The 19,798-nt window shown below is 38.8% G+C and overlaps 1 protein-coding gene across 1 annotated transcript in view; it reads right to left on the reverse strand.

The window, feature by feature from the left end:
• ELMO1 (engulfment and cell motility 1) overlaps positions 1-19,798 on the reverse strand; it is a gene marked incomplete at both ends in the record, with an annotated part of 245,247 nt that overhangs the window by 140,200 nt on the left and 85,249 nt on the right. The window contains 2 exons of the mRNA XM_079538185.1: positions 6,371-6,479; positions 19,468-19,572. Of these exons, the coding sequence (XP_079394311.1) occupies positions 6,371-6,479; positions 19,468-19,572 (214 nt within the window). The remainder of the gene's footprint in view (positions 1-6,370; positions 6,480-19,467; positions 19,573-19,798) is intronic.

A 19,798-nucleotide genomic window follows, 5' to 3' on the forward strand; every position in this document is an offset into this window, starting at 1 on the left:
AGCTTTAAGTCTGCGGAGAACAGAGGCAGTGAACATTTGGGTTATAACTGACTGAGGAAATACAACCCCATCTCGAGGATTCACCTTAGCTCCATCCCTGACATCATACCATGTTTACCTTTGTTTTTGTATCATAAGCCAACTCTCCAGGTTATTTGGAATTCGTCTCCCAGAATTCAGAACTGTCCTTCCTCTCCATTACTAGAAGGCATTAAAGCTTTATAATTAGAAATCACACTGAAATTATTTTTTGGTTTACACAAGCTGGCTATGAAATTGATCAAATTGAACAAAAATGTTATAAAACAATGTTATAAAACAATTAACTTCCTTGACGTGTATGTAAGATATATACCCTTAAAACTGCAGCAAAGTTTCTGCTAATCCAGGCATGGAGAATGCCACATGCAGAGTAGATAAGTACAGCTAAAGGGGCTGCACTTCTTTTCAAGGGTGGCTTTATTTTCCTTTTGAATCCTTCATCATGAAACAGCAAAATGTAATCCAGTTGGATTTAAAACACCTTTAAAGCTCTGAAGTCCCCCTCACAGGCTCAATTTTTAAAAAGATATTTACTGTGAACCAAAAAAAAAGTTTTTTAAAAATAAGGAGAAACAAGTTATCAAGTATTTACTTAGAATAAACAAAGGTTAAAAAAAAAATCTAAGAGCATAAAGTTTTCTGCTAGAGGGCTTGATTGGCCAGTCAACCGCAATCCAAAAATGCCTCCAGTGCCATGAAAGCATCCATGAAGATGCATGTGTAGGAAGCACCTGGGACAATTAGTGGCACATTCAACTACCTCAGAGCCAAATCAGCAGGGGCTTGTTAAAAGAATATTCACTTGCTCAAGAAAAGAGATGTTATCTGCAAAGTCTTATGCATTTCTCAGAATTCTGAATGTTCTCTAGCCTTTGCAAGTACAGCCTTGTCTCAGGAAACATAGGAAACTGTTCAAGCTGGCTCTCATTTTAGCAGACTACTAATGGGTTTGTCCTTTAACCCCCAAATCTTTCTGGGTTTCCAAAACCTTGAGTTCCTCTTTTTCACCTGCACATCTTTCTATTTCCAACCTGAAAATTCTTTAGTGTTCCCTACACAGGCATTTCTGAAGTACACAAAGCAACATATAAAACACACCGAAAGTTGCTACTAAAGCAACACCGAGTCGAGTTTTTAAACATTGCTCAATTCTGCTTACAATAACTTTGGCAACTATATGCCTCTTTTAAACAGAGCAATTGCAAAATTTCCAGTCTGCTGCATGGAAGTGGTGTTAAACCATGAGATGTTACTGCAGAGCAGAAGCACAACTTGTGACAAAGTCCAGAAGACTTCATCTACTTTTAATCAACCTGTATTATAATAGCAGGAAGTAAAATAGGGAGGCTCACAATGGACTGAACGATCATTTTGCTTTTAAGTTCTATCTGTTCAGGATTAACATGACACTAAACAATGAGCAAAGTGTCCAAAAATGTTTCCAGATAAGAAACAAATTTTTGGCTATACGTCAGCTGTGTGAAGGAACACGCAAACCTGCAGACAGGAACTTCAAAAGCCTGAATAGTTCTCCAATGCTCAGAAGAAATGCAGAGTTTTCAAAATGAAACACACTTTGAAGATCATAATTAATCAGTTGGTTTTGCCTTTGGCAATAATCCAACAGATTTACCCATGTCATCTGGGATGCTGTCATACATCTGCCCAGACTTCCATGTTACTACATTATTCATTGTAGTTTTAAAAATACTACTAGAATTTGCTTCCAGTGACCACTTTAAAACAAAATACAGACTTTACCACGATATCCAGTTTGCCAAAGACACACATCCCACTAATCACAGGAAATCAACAGGTTTTTTTCTCTCCATCATTCTGCAGCTTTGTTCTGCTACTTCCCTAATTCAGCATCCTTACTGACAATGTCTGTGCTTTATTCCTACTTTGAATTTATCAGGCTTTAACATCCAGGTCTTGGTTCTTGCTGTCCTTGTCATTACCAGATGAAAGAGCTCTGCATATCTAGTCAAGTTTACCTCTTGTTGTCTTTGGAGAAATGAATCAATTTCTAGAAATTCCCTCACATCCACAAATCTTTCTTGCCAGTAAAGCGATGATTTTTCTTTTTTCCCCACACTCCATGCTTACAGAAAAATGAATAAATGTAATTTTAAAGAAACTAAGGAGTCCTACATCTGGAACATGAGAAGCTGAAGCTTTGCACAATACAAATGAAGTTATAGTTCCTGCTGCAGAGAGATCAAAGACTGAAAGAAGCAGATGTATGGCTGTAGACAGTAGGAAAAAAGCCATGAGTGGGGTGCCTCACTGACCAACCCAGCAACTGTATTAACTTTGAGGCCAACAGTGCCACGTGCAGAAAGTAACCTTCCAACATCTGTCTACTGTTCCTCAGGACAGAGGTAGCAATGAATTATCTTGCCCAAAAGGTGCCTGCAGCAGCTTTGCTCGTGTTCTTAGGGATTACAGTGGATGTTTTGCAGGAACTCCACAGTTTACCATAGACATGAAGAGATCATGACTTTTTAAATTAAGAATAGGTTAATTCCAAAAAAGAAAAAAAAAAAAAAAGAAAAAAAAGAAAAAAAAAGAAAAGATCTCCTGCAGAAAAAAGAAGTTTCATTCTCTTTCCTGAGGGACTGTGCCACCAAACAGGAGGGGAGGAATGTCTGATAAAGTGAGATTTCAATAGCACACAACAGCATAACTCAGATGACTTCACAAGTTATTGACTTTGCATTAAGAAGGGCGAGCATATTTAATGTCTCTATACCTGGAATGGAATTTGCTGGTAACGTTTCCAAAGTAACCCTTAAAATTAAAGATCAACATAGCTGTTAGATTTTTTTCCCCCCATTACTGACATCATTTTCAAAGCTGGCTGAATGGTGCTTACCATGTGGTCTTCACTCAAGATCTGCTGAACTTTTGCTACGAGTAAGGGTTATCTGAGACATGATTGTTTGGGCAAGATGATAAAGATGTGGATATAAGGAAGAAGGCTTTTTACAGTGAAGGTGGTGAGGGACTGGAACAGATTGCTCAGAGATGAGGCAGAACCTCATCCCTGGAGACATTCAAGGCCAGGCTGGATCAAGCTCTGAGCAACCTGATCTAGCTCTGAGTCTTCTTGTTGATTGCAGGCGAGTTGGACTAGATGAGCTTTAAAGGTCCCTTCAAAGTCTAGGGATTCTTTGCCTCTGTGATTCTATTCTATGCGTATATGTAAGAATGAATCAGCTAAAAAGCTACGATAAAGGAGATTAGACTTTCTTTTTAACTATTTTATTATGCATTAAGGATAGGATTAAAAGTTTGAGATTGCTATTTTTAAATTGCTATCTTTTACAAAATGCCTCCTTGGTAAGATAAGTTTTTCAGCTTCCTAACAAACACCTCCTGACTCTTTAAATGCTAGAGTCTCCAGAAGATGAAATAGGAAGAAGAAACATGAGAACGCTAAAAATTCCCTTTTCTAATTTTATTTACTATTTCTGGGGCTTTTCTCTATTTAAATATAAGAGGAGGAGGAGGAGGAGGAGGAGGGTGAAAAGGCAATTCGCTTTCAAGAAAGGGGAAAAAAAATTAAATATGACATTCAGTTATAAAAATACTGGATTTGCTGAAGCAAAATGAAAAATCAACCCAGGCATGCCCTCAAGTGTATAATGCTGATCATGCAGTGACCAATATGCTTTCAGGGAAAGAACAGAAAAACACCCTACAATGCACACAGTGGATTGTGCTAAGCAGAGAAAAACTTCCAGGCCCTTGCAGCAATCAGCTTACTCCTCGAAGCGTGAGATTTGATGACCTTCATCTCAGCAGGCACAACCACGAGCATTACTATATACCTACTAAATACCCAGCACGTTCTATTTGACAAAAGAGACAGTGATACCCATTTCAATTCTGCAACCGGGGCAATAATTGCAATAAAATCTATAAGAACATACGTGAACAGCATAAAAGGAGTTATAAGGCACTGGCATTCAGATCTTTTCTTCTGATGAAAAATGTCCTATAAACGAAGCAAGTCAAACAGAAGCCCGTGAAAATTAAATTCTCCACAATAAGAAAGCAGAAATACCCAGAGAAGATGTTATCTGACAGAATCTTTAGAACAATATACATCTCTGACGTGTGCCATAGACCCCTGTGGTCTGTCAAAGTCTGAGTGCAGATTTGTCCAGAATCCCCTAAACACTGCCCATCAAAACAATCACATGGGAACATAAGCAGCTCAACATCTGCGTCCTGCTCAAAAAATACAGCAAACACACTCAGTCTGACTTGCCTTAACTACAGAATAACTCCAGGCCTGCAATGATATTGGCTTCTAAACATCTTCAGACTGTGACAGCACTGAGGACAGCTGCCTGTCTGCACACATCACTGATCCACTGTTCATCCATCAGCTAAAATCTGGTGATTTTTTTTTTTGTTATTTAACTACAGCATTACTGTCTGCCTATAAAACCAAGTGTCTGTTGAGAAGACGTTCTTCTCTGAAGCATATATGTCATGATAGAGGTTATCTTAGTTTTCATAGCTACTAAGGGGGAAATACAAATGGCCTGCTCCTGGCAAATTTGTCAGTGCATCAGAGTTGTGGAGTGTCAAAGAACCTTAACCTGTAGGAAGGGGATGAGAACAAATGCTGGAGTGAGAATGTGACTGCCTGATGTCAGCTTTAATGCTCTGCTAGGATGGATGCAGTGCTTGAAAGGACCAAAAATAATGGTAAAATGTCTTCCTGCTGCCTAAAGGTATTTAATGCAATGGAGTAAAGGCAATATAATCAGCATTAAAGTGCTCTTCATAAATAATGGACAGTCTAGCAGCTTTTATCTACTCTGCACTTCAAGGAAGTTTTTACTGTTGAATATTTCATGAGTAAAAGGTAATTTATTGTAGCTTTTAAATTATAGACTTCAGAAACTATTAGAAACAAGTTCTATATCCCTGTACAATAATGACCAGTTATGAATTTCTAAAGACACACTGGCAGCTTTAAATGCATATTCTGAAACATAACACTTATGAACTAGCAGAGACACCTCAGCCCAAGACTGTAGCTGATGATTTTTGAGATGTCCAATCCTATTCATCAATACAGTATTTATTTGCAAACACCTGAATGTATATTTTCCTAACATGTCAGTTCTAGTTTGCACTTCTCAACAAAATATACTACTGATCACAGGTCACTTAGGATGCACATCTGTGGTAGTAATTTTCAAAAAATCTGTTTCCTGTATATCATGGTAAAAGTGTACTTTATCACAGCCATTGTAAGTTACAGGTAGAATTCCACATAAACAAAACCATTGAGGAAGTGTACTGGTGAACAGGCGAATCATCAAGATGAATTAGAAGTAACCTCAGCTCCCTCCCCTGTGAATATAAAGCTATGATGCAACCTTACTGCCACATACAGAAACAGATGATCTGGAGATTAGTGAGACTTCACAGAAACCACTGGTGCTACAGCTGGTTCCTATCAACAGCAGCACCAGTGCATTTCTCAACATCAAACCTGCCTGTACTACTTCACAGAGCTACGAAAAGGCACCACCACAGGAACTTGCTGCAAACAAACACAGTGTCATCATCCACTGACTTGCAGCTTAAGCAACACCAAAGGAAATGGCACTAAGGCATTTAAAAGCAAACTCCCTCAGCCAGAGCCCGAGCTATTCCTGGGAAAACTTTTAGTTTTTCTTCTACCCTCACATTTTCAAACTGTACAGTTACTCTAAAAAAAGATATAATTTTCTTTCTAAAATTAAGGTAGCAAGAATGACTTCCATATTTTCTTTATACAATAACTGAACCCCCAACTCAAAAGTCTGAGAACAAAGAGGTTAGAACACGAATACTTATATCTCCAGAAGTTAGAAGCTCATTCCTTCTGTATTAAAATACAGTATTTCATTTCACAGTGTTAGAATAAATGATGCAGAGTAGATAAGCAATCTCAAAATGAACGATTGTACTATTCATAAACCAACCCAAAGATAAACCCATGGAACGGTAAGAGAAAGAAGTCTCCTTCACTGAGGTTAACCAAGTCACTGGGTGGAACAAGAACTGATCACTCTGAAAATTATGCCACTGCCCTGTTTCATTCAGAAGAAATTCAAAGATAGGATGCCCCTTTCCCATACTCCACTCCCATTCCTGGAATGTCTGCAAATTAGTATGATACATGGAAAAACAGGTGCAGTCATTTTGAACGTTAGTGTTCAATATATAAGCATACTGAGAAGAATTAAATTACTGTTTCAAGTACCACTGAACTCACTCTGTGATTCTTAGAGGTCAAACAAACGGGCCAACTTACGTAGCTCTCCTACTTTCAGTATTTCACACAGCATCTTTGTGAGCTCAATGCTACTTCGGCCAAACGGGCACTCATGCTTGTCTTCTCGACTACTGTTCTCCAGGACAATCTGAAGTAGGAATCAAAATGGAAAATAATCAGTATGAAGAATCCATCCGCTGAAGCACTGTCCTCCACATCCAACATTTACAAAACATTTACCAGGATGTATTTAGTAAATTTTTCATACGCTTCCATCTTTTCCCCAGCTAACTGGCAGAACTGAGTTAATGCAAAAAAAAAAAAAAATAAGTCTTAAAGGAGAAATGTTGCCTCCCTGTGCCCAAAGCTGCAATACAGAAGCAGTGCCATTCCAGGGCTGATTCAGATGCTTTGCCATTCCTACGCAACACTGTTGTTCTACTGTAGCAGAATGAATTGCAGCAGAAACCAAAGAGAAGGAAAAAAAGAGAGAAATAACTTCATATCAAATGTGCAGGTTAAAGGAAATGAGATAAAATGATTTAGAGTCATGAATACACCTAGAAGGAACTATAAACAACAGAAGATGCATAGCTGGATCCAGACTCACAGAAGATCCAAGTGACAAAAATCATGCTCAAGCCATCGTGCTCAGTTTCTTCGTTACAGAAGAAACTTGCACTTGTGTGCAAATCCTTTCAGCAAACTATTATTCTTGCATCAAGCAATGAATGCAGCAAAAACAATTCAAGGAAAGTATTTGTATTCCCAGTTGAATGATAGTGCAAAGGAAATGGGAAAAAAAAATAACTACTTGGGCATTTTTGCACCATTAAGTTCTGCTCTATCAGTTATCATTCTGAATAAATCCTTCCTCGGCACTACAACTAAAAAAGAGGTTACACGGTGGGTGAAAGATGAGTTATGAAAATAATACAGATTTCATGAAGGTGTGAACCTGAAAAGAAAGTAAAATAGGGGCTGGAGAAAAAAAAAAATCAAAACAGATTTGCAATAAGAATTGTCATTGCAATAACAAACTTTGCTACTGGCTTCAAAAGAGGAAAAAAATACAACTTAAACAGCTGCTGCACAGCTTGGGAGTGAGGGAGAGAGAAAAAAAAGAATTTCAGAGGTAAGATATATTGCCAAGCACCAAAGAACCTCAGAAGCTCTCTAGATTTTATTTGCAACCAAGTGTTTAGACATTGTTCTCTGATTTGCATTCCTCCTGTCTCCTTAGCTCCTATCTTCATGTAATTATTTTTTAATCTTTCAAGTCTGTCAGCAAGGAAGGCTTCCCAAAAAGGTAAAACAACTCTGCTTCCCAGCGTGACGGCTGTGCTCCTCTCTAGGAATCCTGGAGCCCCTACTAAATCCTGATTTGTGAAAGGCTGCAAGGCTGGAACTTTGCCCAAAACAACCTGGTGGTGGAAAGCAGGTGTGATGCATCACTGGATGCCAGCAAAACCTTTCCCACTCCCCCAGGTCTCAGTAGTGACTTCACATATCCATCCATGCACTCTCATGAGCATAAGCCTTTGCCATCAGGAAATTAGTAGAAGTATGGAAAAGAAAGCAAGCCAAATCCAGGTAGAACAGTTATTTCTTCACGTGGCATGCCCAAATCTCTGCATGCAAAAGTATCTATTTTAGTCTTTCTGTACAAAGGGCAACTTCTTGCTGTTACTCTGCTTCTAAAACACCTTCAGGGATGTAAAAAGAATGTTGTTCTTTGTGTTGTGAGAGTAATTGCTTTGCTTTGTTTTTCAGTGTTCTTTGTCTATTTATCACCTAGACTTCCCACCAGAAGCTGAGAAAGCTACTTGGGATTTCGCAAACATTTGACCCTGCCAATTTTTGCTAGACTTTTCCAGCAGGGTGGCGTCACACTCAGATTCACCACTCTGCCAAGAAGGCCTACTTTTCCTTGTCAAATTTTTGGCTCAAATGAAATCTGATTGTTCCACGTCGCATCTGGGCAACAGCGGCATCAAATCAAAGAAACACCCCCGCAATTTTCATTTCACATTGCAGCAGCCACTGTTGAAGGAACGTGCGAATATGACTTTTCATTCGGGATGAGTCACCCTGCTTCAGTCTCTTTCATGGAGGTCAGAGCTACATTGCCAAACCTAAACGCAGGAGCAGCGACAGACTGGCACACGCGCAGTGCAACACCTCCCTGGGATCACGTCTCCTCTTTTATTATTATGCATTTTATCTCTCACATAATAAAACATAAAATCTGCATGCTGGAGCAGGGGGCTGCTTTGACATAGATTTAGATACAACAGAGAAACACTGGTAATAAAATCAGTGAAGAGGCAAAATGAAAGGGGAAGGAGGAGGGGAAGGGAAGCACTCAGATCAGCAAGCCTGCTGGCTTCTGGCAAATGCATTTTGTTGAGTTTCACATTAACTCGACACATTAACATTTCATGAGCACATAAATATTTAATGGTGACACCATATATGCATATAATGTAAAGCAGAATTACAGCAATCAATAAGAATGCCAGAGAAATAGTTAAGGAACTGCATATTGCAATACAGCAAATTAAGTGGCAATTTGAGTATGTAAAGCAGCTTTGAAATGATCCTCACTCACAGACTCTGCAAGTATCATCTTTTAGAATTTGTTTCTGCAAAACAAAGCAGAGCTGACATATTACATTTCTGCAGGAAAGGAAGATGGAATGCCCTTTACTACATTTAAATATCTGTAGGTAAATTTGACAGATATGGATCTTCCGTTAAGCAAGAGCAATGGTAAAAGGGGGGCTGGGAGGGGAGAGCTTCTTCATACATATACCTAAGAAGAAACCATTTCTAATCTTGGCAACAGATTTACAACACTCATTAAGATATTTGTAATACTCTTTTCACGACTTTCACGACTCATATCCTGTTCCAAAGTAAAATGCTATAAATATAGCCAGTAATTGCGTGATTTTATTCTTACTTCCTTTATCAATCTGGAGGAGAAATAAGCAGGGGATAGACATGTTTTCTCCAGATACTGGGGGAAATTTGTAGTAGGGAAAAACATAACAGAGCTCTAGACTGAAAATACGTGTGAATCAAGTCATCAGTACACATTTGTATCACAGAAAAGTAGTGTGGAATTCACCAAACCCACATAGCCTTCATTCAAACGGAGGCCTATCATTTATACTCACACAGTGCCCATACCCTATTATCTTTGTCCTTTTTCCCACCTCACAAATCCAGCACAGGGAGCTGTAGATCTACCAGAGACTTCACAGTGGGCAGGTACGATTGTTAGATTTTGCTTTGGGGGGAACAAATCCTTACAGGCAGAAACCATGGACACTGCAGAACAACTCCTGGCACCCTGACCATCTTCCCTCAGTGCTCCCTTGACTCTGGTCTGTTTGGCAGCATTTACTTTGTTATTAGGCATCTACTTCTGCCAGCTTCCTTGCCTCCTTCCTTGAGAAGAAGTAACATGGAAATATGACTTTTAATATACTAGATGTTACACAGACAAAATCCCAAACCCTCTTACAATTCATGAGTACTAAATCCTGAGGGCCATCTTCACTTTCTCCATTCCTTTAAGCTATACTGCCTTTTACAATAAGGCAAAGCAGAAAATAAATATGTGTAACAGGCAAAAAAAAAAAAAAAGAAAAATTATTATTAGGGAACAATAACAACAGTAACAACAACAAAAATCCAGTCAAGAATCTCAAGTAAAGGAAAAGGGAGAAATATTACACAAAGAGAGCAGCCAAGGAAAGTCCGAGTGAGGAAATGATATGAAAGTAGGACATGAGAAAGACTTGGAAGAACAAAGTGAATGAAATAATTTACAAACAAACAAAAAAAACCAAACAGAAATATGCAAATCAAGAATGACGTGTGATATATGGAATGAGAACAGAGAATAAAATTACACAGCAAGAAGAATGAGATGTGTTGAACAGCAGAAAGCGAAAAAAGATGATGATGATGATTATTTTTTTTAATGTAAGGAGCTGAAATTTTGAAGGAAAGCCAGTGTTACCCACATACTTGGTATTTCTACAATTGAAACTCTGTACGCAGTTAAGGCATGGGAATTTGAAAAAAGCTGTAGTAGAACACAAGTGTGTACAGTTCTTAGTATTTTTAGATTACTACCTTTGCACTTCTCCTCTCATTTACAACATCCTGTTGTAAGTGGAAGGGAATCATTTCCCAAGGAGAAGAAATTATTAACAACTAAACAAAAAACATAACACACACAAAAATAACAACAAAGTGATCAGGAAGAGAAATGAAGGCTTAGCATTGCCTCCAAGGTAGACATTTCAGGCAGTGCTGGTTAGCAGCTGCTGACAGCTGACTTTCTTCTGGGATTTCGCCGTCTGAATTACCTGAAGTACCTCGTTTCCTCTGAAAGCCGAAAGTGGAAGGCAGTCTTTCAGCATCCAACAGTCAAACAAAACATTTAGGAAGATGAGGAATATTCCTCCTTACGGAATATGTTCGACTCATTTTTAAAATGCAGGTTTTTTGTGCTTCCCCTTGTATTATAATTACTGGTGCTCAGCATCACTGAGGGAAAGCTTATCAGTCTATACAAGGTACACGCTAGTGACGTGTCAACAGTAAAAAATAAATTCAAGTGCCATGCCAACATCACAGAAGAATAATGCAAAATCTCCAGCAACAGAAAGAAACACAATCAGAAGTTTTTCTCACTTTACAGCAGAAAGCTTCACATTGTTTCTTTATGATCTTCCATTGAATTATTCATCGAGTCCATCACTTCCTTGGGAGCACAAAACAGATTCCTCACGGAAGCAATGGACTAAATGAAGAATTTTCCATATTTGACTGTCATGAATTTAAAAATCTGCATCGCCTTCAATAATGAAGTTTATGCTTGCAACTAGGAGTTATTTAATGCCTGATGAAAAAGTTGTAAAGAAAGGTATAACAGCCAAAAGCTTCCTTATCAGAATTCAGGAAAATGAAACCACCAAGCATAAATATTGCTCCTTTACAGGGAATATCAGCTTAGCCAACCCCTTAATCTCTCACATTACAGACGAAAATGACTCAGAATACACTGCCCACAGCAACTGCAGAAGAAATACTTAGATTCCTGAATCAACCTCAGAGCCTGGCAATAGAATAGAGATTCATTATGACTGGGAAGTAAATACAGAGAGCAAAAGACAACATGCAGCAATTCTTATAATAAATCTCACAGCAGACAGTTCGACAAGCACTGCTGAACTATTAGAAAGGAGCATTTCCCCAAGTCCATTCCATTGTGCTGTTTCTACATTAATTCTGTGTTAACACAGACCAAGTTTCCTAGCAGCCTGTAGGTTAGTATCAAGAGGTTCGGAGACCTACATATTAAATACGCTAAAATTCTACCTAGGCTCAAAATGAATTATCTGATTTATTTAATATAGGAAAAATAAATTGCACGGATGCTCTTTCTTACTTTCGACACTGCTTTTCCTTCTCCTAAGCTTTCTTATCACACGTGGCAGGCTTTACCATTCCTATTTCATTCAGATACCGTAAGAAACTCTAGGAAGCGAATCCTAAGGATACACTTCCTGAGGAGGATAAGGTTCTCTGCTGCAGGCAGATTTACTTTGAATTTATCCTCTTCTCTATTTTGCTTTCCTCCTGGGGCAGCAATTCATCTTTCTCAACTCTATCATCAGCATTCTTTTGAGACCCTTCGCTCAGCACTGTCGCCTCTAGCCTCCTTCTGTTATCTTCATTATTTTATTTTCAATTTTCCATGTCTCCTCTCTCCTTTATCTCAGCCTTCTTTCAGATTCTGAGGGAGATCAGAAATTCCTCAGAGCTAAGCTAAAACAAAGCAACAACTCTGCCTGCCCTCCTCAGGTAGGAACAAGATCTGCCATTTGTTAAGTCAGGATTTAAGAGATGAGCTGAGACATACTGGGAGTGGGAAATGGGGAAAAAAAAGGAAGAGGATCAAATTATGTTATTGTATAGCAATATATAGGTACCAGGATAAATTCAAGCTGTCCTGGTAACATTAGAGCCAATGTTTGATTCTGCAGCCATAAAGTACTTCTAACACAGATACTTACTTCCAACAACTAGTTTTCTTCTATAATATCTTGGAGTTTTCCCCTCTTCTTTTAAAGCAACCCAAAAGTTAGTGCCAAACTATTAGAAGTGAAATGTGGTTCTGCTCCACGTAAGCAGCTCCACCTAGGAATCAGCTCTGCGTCTCATGTAAACGCCTTAACATAAAGCACAACTGTATTTCCACATCTTCTATAAAAAGCTAAATATACAGCGACCCGCCTTCAAGTGTTGTACAGCCTCCTTCTTCCTCTGCCACTCCCTGCAAGAACAACCAGAGCACACTATTGCTCAGTGGCAAGAGTCAAGAAAGATGGGAAGGCCCATTTTCTGTACTGTGTTCAGATGCTGCATCAGAGTATGATCTTCACATACCGCCAGTCCAGGCTTGACATCTTGACATTAAACACTAAGTATTCCTCCTCCCTCCATGCCCCATGCAAATGGGAAACCATAGCATGTTCCCCAGCCTTCTCCTTTTTCAAGAGCCTACAGTGTCTGCCTAATGTAGCAATTTCTTAAAATTTTCTGTTTCTTTTCCCCATAACGCGAGAAAAGCCCTCCTACTGCTTTGTTACTGTGGCATGGATACATGTGAGAAGCTTCAACCTTCTTCTCATATCGACGAGGTCGGCAGCATCTCAAGAGCTTCAAACAGAGTAAATGAGAAAAAAATGTGCAATAATAGCTATTCTTCTATCCCCAGGTATAGCAGAGAAAAGAGAAGCACACATTATCAAGTTGGGAATCACCAGGCACAGACAATTAGGCCTTCGGTGGAAAATTATATTGTCTCATGAGGCACACCAGGAAGACACACAGAACAAAGCTCGCCTTTCCCACCATCATTAGAGGAGCAGAAATAAATTACATTCCCTTCCAGTCATTTCTGGCAAAAAAGATAAAATAAAATCAAAAAATAGCATGGCAGAAATCAGGCTCAGTTTTATTTCAGAAAATGCTGAAATTATATGTTAGACTACTCATATCTGATCAGGATAGAATGAGTAGGCACGAAGAGACTTTGTGAATTGGCGGAAGGATGTGTAGGCAGCCTCCTATACAACAACTGCATGGGTTAGAAAGTATCCGGCACGCAGCCTGCCTCTGACTCAACCCATTAGAGTTCCAAAAGGTCTCTGCAGCACGCGGGCAATCTTCCTGCCTGCATCACAGGGGCTCACAAATAGCACCTGCTCCTCCAATGTGACTTCTGAAAGCTGCAGGGGAAGAGAACTTCAACCACCTCAAAAGCAGCAGCTCAAATAGCTGCTGGGGTAGCATCTCTGCATCAGAGCTGTGTGAATAACCGATTTTCCAGCTCAGCAGGTACAGAGGGATTTTCTATTTCTGACCCTAAACAGGCTCAATTTCTAATTTTCAATTCATCAAAATAACTATCAGCTCAAAGTTCAATGTTGCTCTACATACAAGAAGAGAAAATTTAGTAACATGCCACTCAGTATCTTGCACATTATTCTCAAAAACATGATGGCAATGAATTCACTACAAAACTTACCATGGGATCAATGAGCTCAACACGGCAGAACAGATTTCAATATTGTTTTCCCTCCCTGTTGACATTATTTTATACTGCCAATTTTACATGTAGTATCTAACCAATATCTGCATGAAATAGATACAATTGTTAGGAGAAAGGAATTCCAGGCTGCAGTAAGATGATGTCTTTTGATGGAACACTTATTCTTTTGTATCATGAAGAACCTGCTTATCTAATAAATGGCAAATAATGGAGTGCAAACTTAGATAGCCATCTAAGCAGAATCCAAGCAGGTGGAGAGCCAATGCTCAGACCTGGAGCTGCTACATCTATTTGTGGTTTCTATTGGAAACACCAATCTTCTGTGCTTACACAGAAACAGGAGAGACAATACAACTGTTCTCAAGGCAGAATCTCACCCCACGAAGGAGAGAGATCTGTTAGAATATGTCTCGTCATAAGCACTGGAGGAAAAATGTGGACAAGTCACCAACTTGTAAGTTGTCTAAAGTAAATTCTTTAGAATGAGATTTGTGGAGCACACCAGGGGCAAAGCTGTACATGACTTCTCTGAGACTCACTTTCCGTGAAACACAATAACCTCTGGCAGAATTCTAAATTCCCTCCAAGATACAGATCATCATGATATTTAGATGCCTGTGAGGAAAATATAAACTAAAAGAACATTCCAATGGTTGTACCTTAAAAGCAAGGTGGAGTTCCTCTGAATTGAGTTACCCTATGACATCTTCTCTTTCTGCCTGAGAACACTTGAATTAGCTGAGATCCAAGACAAATAGCACCCCATTCACAACAGGAGTAGTAGTGTTGTTTTTGCTACCTGCTATCAAGAACACCTAAACAAAGACTGACCACACTTGAGGGAGTCAGCTTACTAAAACTGCAAACTTACTGTATCTATGGAAACCTCCTAGGCATAAATATGGCAGACTTAAACACAAGACAACAAACAACTATCAAATTTGTCTTGGTTATAAATACAAGGTTTTTTTCATTTTGGTTCCTTCAGCTTGCTCTCCACAACAAACTACGGAGATCTCATTATTTTTACAACAGTACAACTTGAAGAAGACTCTGGGGAGACCTCACTGTGGCCTTCCAGTACTTGCAGGAGGCTTATAAGCAGGAGGGAGACTGACTTTTTACATGGTTTAATAGAGATAGTACAAAGGAAAATGGCTTAAAAAAGGAGAAATTTAGGCTTGATGTTAGTTGCGAATTCTTTACTCAGAGGGTGGTGAGGTGCTGGCACAGGCTGCCCAAAAAAACTGTGGATGCCCTTTGCCTGGAGGTGCTCACAGCTAGGCTGGATGGGGCCCTGGGCAGCCTGATCTGATGGTGGCAACTGTGATCATGGCAGGGGGTTGGAACTAGAACACTTTTAAGGTCCCTTCAAACACAAGCCATTCTATGATTCTGTTAAAAGAAAAAAAATATATCAGACAAATCATACTTACAAACACCTGCACAGAAAATATTTCTGTTTCAGATATTTATACCTCTCATTGTATCTTAAAAAGAAAATGAATCTGAACCCTTTTGCATCAAGAGTTCCCAAACAAATGAACAACAGAATATCAATATGTTGAGATACTCATAGCAACGATGGCGTAACAGGATTTCCATGCAAAGATTTTTCACCAGACTCATTTTACAACTCAGAAAAGTTCCAGAGGCACACTGCTGCAAGTTGCCAGCAAGAAAAATCTCATGGTGTCTACATTGAATACAGTCTGTTTTAAATGGTAACTTATAATTTTATTTTTAAAATTAGTAGAACAAGAAACTGAAGTAGTTTTGGAAAAGAACAAATTAGAATCAGGCAGGGAGGGGGGGGGAAGAAGATGTGTCTGATCCAAAAGAACAAAAAAAGATGATCTGTCACAAAGCTTTATTCCTATCATTTTCTTCACTGTTAACTTTAATTATACACTCTGACTGTCCTATAATTATATAGCTTGGGAAGCTGCCAGTTTTTTTCCTGTGGAAACTTTTGTAATTTCTTTCAGAGGTTCAACATTACTTCCATCAATGCATTCCATATAGCATATGTCACCATGTTCTAAAAGCAAAGCCCCTTGATGATAGCAATTGATTATTTAAATGGAACGTGAAAAAAATGAAATGCACTTTACTGAAGTCACTGATAGCACGAAACATTTAATAGAAAGAAAAAAAAAAGAATGAAAAGCTAATTCAATAAGAGATGAATTCAAGGAATTTAAAAAGGAAAAATCCATACGACAGCTAAAGACATCACATAATCAAAGAAAACATGCTGGTCTTTTTTTTCTTTTTTCCTCTCCAGTATAAAAACCTTTTTTCTGAAAGCATCAGTCATATTATATAGCAGACAAAGTGAAATTAAAAAACAGTTAACTCAAAATCTAAATAAAAACAACCTGGTTTATCTGAAAAGCGACATTGAGTAAAACAATAAACCCAAAGCAATGTATGAGTGTAATGTCAAGAATAACCACGTAGGAAAGGAAAAAGAAATAAGATAAATGAATTGTCGGGAGGCAAGAATGAATTTTTTTTTTTAATTGCTTATTTTTGTTTTGTTTTTCAGTGTGTGACATCCATGTTTTCACCCTGAAATGCCTTCTGCTTTCTAGATGCAGTTCCCCATCTGCTCCACTGTCTTCATTCCCTTGCTCTTCAACGCACTGCAAAGATTTACTGATGCTATGAGTACTTCTGTTTGGTATTGGTCTTGGAAGCCCCACTGCCTCTTCATGTTGAAGGAAACTTCAGCTTTAATCACTCTTCTCACCTAACTAATCCATTTATTATGCAAATTATTTATAAGCAAAATCAGTTACAACAGGGAAGAGATTACTTTCTGCCTGCCTTCTCATTTTTCCTTATCCACTTTTTTCAGTAACACAAGGTACCTTACCAAGGGCCTTGCAGCTTGGGGCATCCTAAGAAACTAGGAGGTCAGACTACAGAGATTTGTGCTGCCCATTAAATGCAGCAGCAGTGATGGACTCAGTGAAGTCTTCATTTAATAGACTGTATTAGGTCAGGAGAAACTTAGTATTTCCCATTTTAAACCAATGCTGGTTTAAAACCAATCTCAATTTTACTTATCCCACAGCACAGATATTTTCTCATTTTGGGGCTTAGGAATTGACCCATGGTACAGCAATTAATGGCATTGCAAAAGACCATGTTGGAAATAATCTCTCTTCCTGGGAAACAAATCGTTTCCTACTATCAGTAATGAAAAAGAGCAAAAGAGATTTTGTCAAAGAAGTTGTTCAGTATGCAAGTATTATTTGTCTGTATGACTAACAGTTTTTTGTGGAAATTTCACCTTGAGTGCAGAGAATATTTCTGTTGAGACACAAGAATATAAATGCATCTCAAAAACATTAAGTGAGATTAGCAGCCTGTACGAGTAGAGAAAACTGGCGCTACGAGAGCTTTGGAAGGCAAAGGACATGGAGAAAAATTAAATAATGTTAGGTGTGAAAAGGAATTCAAAACAAGGAAACAGGTAGATTTGAGCTCACAGACAATCAGCATTCACCAGGGAGGAAGTCAAGCAGATGAGAAGATGTTTTTAGCAATCAAAGCCTCACAGCACCATAGGAGCTGTGCATCGCCCTGCAACTCAGATGTGTTCTGCATGCTCTTAGCATGCTACAGTGGCCATCATAGGCTGGATGTTGTGTTGAGGGACATGGTTTAGTGGGAGCTATTGGGAATAGGTGAACAGTTGGACTGGATGATCTCTTAGGTCTGAACCTTGGTGATTCTATGAGTCTATGATTCTATAGTGAGGGAACTATCATGCCAGAAATGCTGGTGTGAGCATGAAGTGGGACTCTGGAATGACGGGTAGGCTAACATACTCCCAGGGTGTGCTAGCAGTTTCCAGCACAACTTTGGGCAAGCAATTTTATCTGAGTGTGCATTGGTATGGCATTTCTAGTGTATACTTCCTCTGTCATGAGTGGAGAAAACATGAGGCACACTCAGACAGTCTTGTAAGAGAAATCATACAAGAATAAAGACAAAATAACCACACAAATTACCAGTAATGCAAGAGCAAAAATACTGCATTAGATCAACAAAGGTGAGCCAGCACTAAAGTCCTTTCTAAAAAATGGCTGATTACATGCCACACTGAATCGACCTTTCAAAACAACATCTGCAATATGAAAATGCAAACTAAGCAAAAAATTGAAAAGACAATGAAAGCTCCTTTTCAAGAAGGTCTCTGTCCTCTTTAGCTTCTTTCAGATTTATTCAAAATACATGTGTCACTTGTTTAGGGCACTGGCTTCTACTAGGCACATTCTTTGCATTTATAATTTTCAGAAGAAGTCTATGAAATAACACCAGACAGATCTTAACCAAATTTAAAAAGAGAAACCCAAGTCTTAATGAGAAAATGTATCCAAATATATTTTATTTGGATAACTCAGAGAAAAACTCAATTCAGTATAGTTTATCCTGAAAAATACTATTGCTTGGTACAGGAAATAACCTTAATTTCAAGGGTTGATGGAGTTTAATAGCTACTGTTGTACTGTGTGCTTCCACAGTGTCTTCTAACAGTTACTGTTGAGATTGAAGCAGAAATATTTACAGACCAAAACAATCTTGTGGTCTTCCATTACACCCAAGGATCAATCTGCCTGGATATTAGTACTCCCTTTACAAACCTATTACAGCCTTGACATCTAATTTGAGCAGAAACTACAGAGTAGAGCATATTACAGAATTAAAAGCTCATATTAAAAGCTCACTTGCTGTTCAAAAGAAACAATTGATGTATCTGTCTACTGTCTCCATAAACAACCTTCCTTACGCAGCTCTGTGTGCACACCTTCTTGAGGGAGGTTAAATTATCTTCTACTCCCATAGGAGCTAATTTGGTTCGTTCATGGCAACTATTCAAATTCAGCACAGATCACTAAAAGTTGCTCTATTTTGCCAGTGGTACTCTGCTGTATCCTCTTTACATAAGGATGCAACTTACAGCTTGTTTTAACTACTCTTGAAGTAGAGTGGGCAGAGGGCAAGAACAGGTCGTACAAATGAATCGTGGTTTTAACCTATTTTTCTGCAAACACTACCTCACCTACAGCAGCAGTTTTAGTAGGAGCATCTTAACTCTCAGAATACTGCCATGTCAGCCAGTTATTAAGGTATTTGCTAGTCAAGTCCTCCTTTCTACAGAAAAACTTGACAGTTTTGGTAGACACAGGAGGGAATTCTGCACAAATACTCATTTCTGGTGTTATGGACATCCACCATGCATTCACAAAATGCACGTCTCCCTTCTCTTTGCAGGCTTAAGCAAAAAGCGTATTTGCTATCTACAATATTTGGCTCAGCTTTTACAGACATGATACATGTCTTAGCATAATGTGGTTTGCCTTCCTAGAGCTAGTTCTTGTTAATGGCATTGGCATTCTGAACCTCCTCTTCAAAGCGAGCCACAAAAAGGACATAATCAGCATGAACAGGGACTGGCACAGACCTTAAGGAGAAGTCTTACCCGTATATAAGCATCCTGGTGATGTTTAGCAAAGTACAGCATATTGTCAAGGGCTAGCATTCCTGGAGGAGTCTGTGTAAAATCCATGGCTGGGTTTACATGATTCTGCAAAAAAAGATAACAAGATCACTCTATAAATATTTTCCCATAAATAATCCATATCCCTGTGATTTACGATGTGCAAAAAGTTAGCATGCTGTGCCAGAGTCCAGCAACACAGACTTTTTGCTGAGCAGAAAAACTGTAACAAGGAAACAGGCCCCGCTTCAAAGAACTTCAAATCCAAATGTAAACACTACGAGACTGGCTTATCAGCCATTCACTTCTGTAA

The sequence above is a fragment of the Tetrao urogallus genome, assembly GCF_951394365.1.
Source record: "Tetrao urogallus genome assembly, chromosome: 7".
NCBI classification, from domain to species: Eukaryota; Metazoa; Chordata; class Aves; order Galliformes; family Phasianidae; genus Tetrao; species Tetrao urogallus.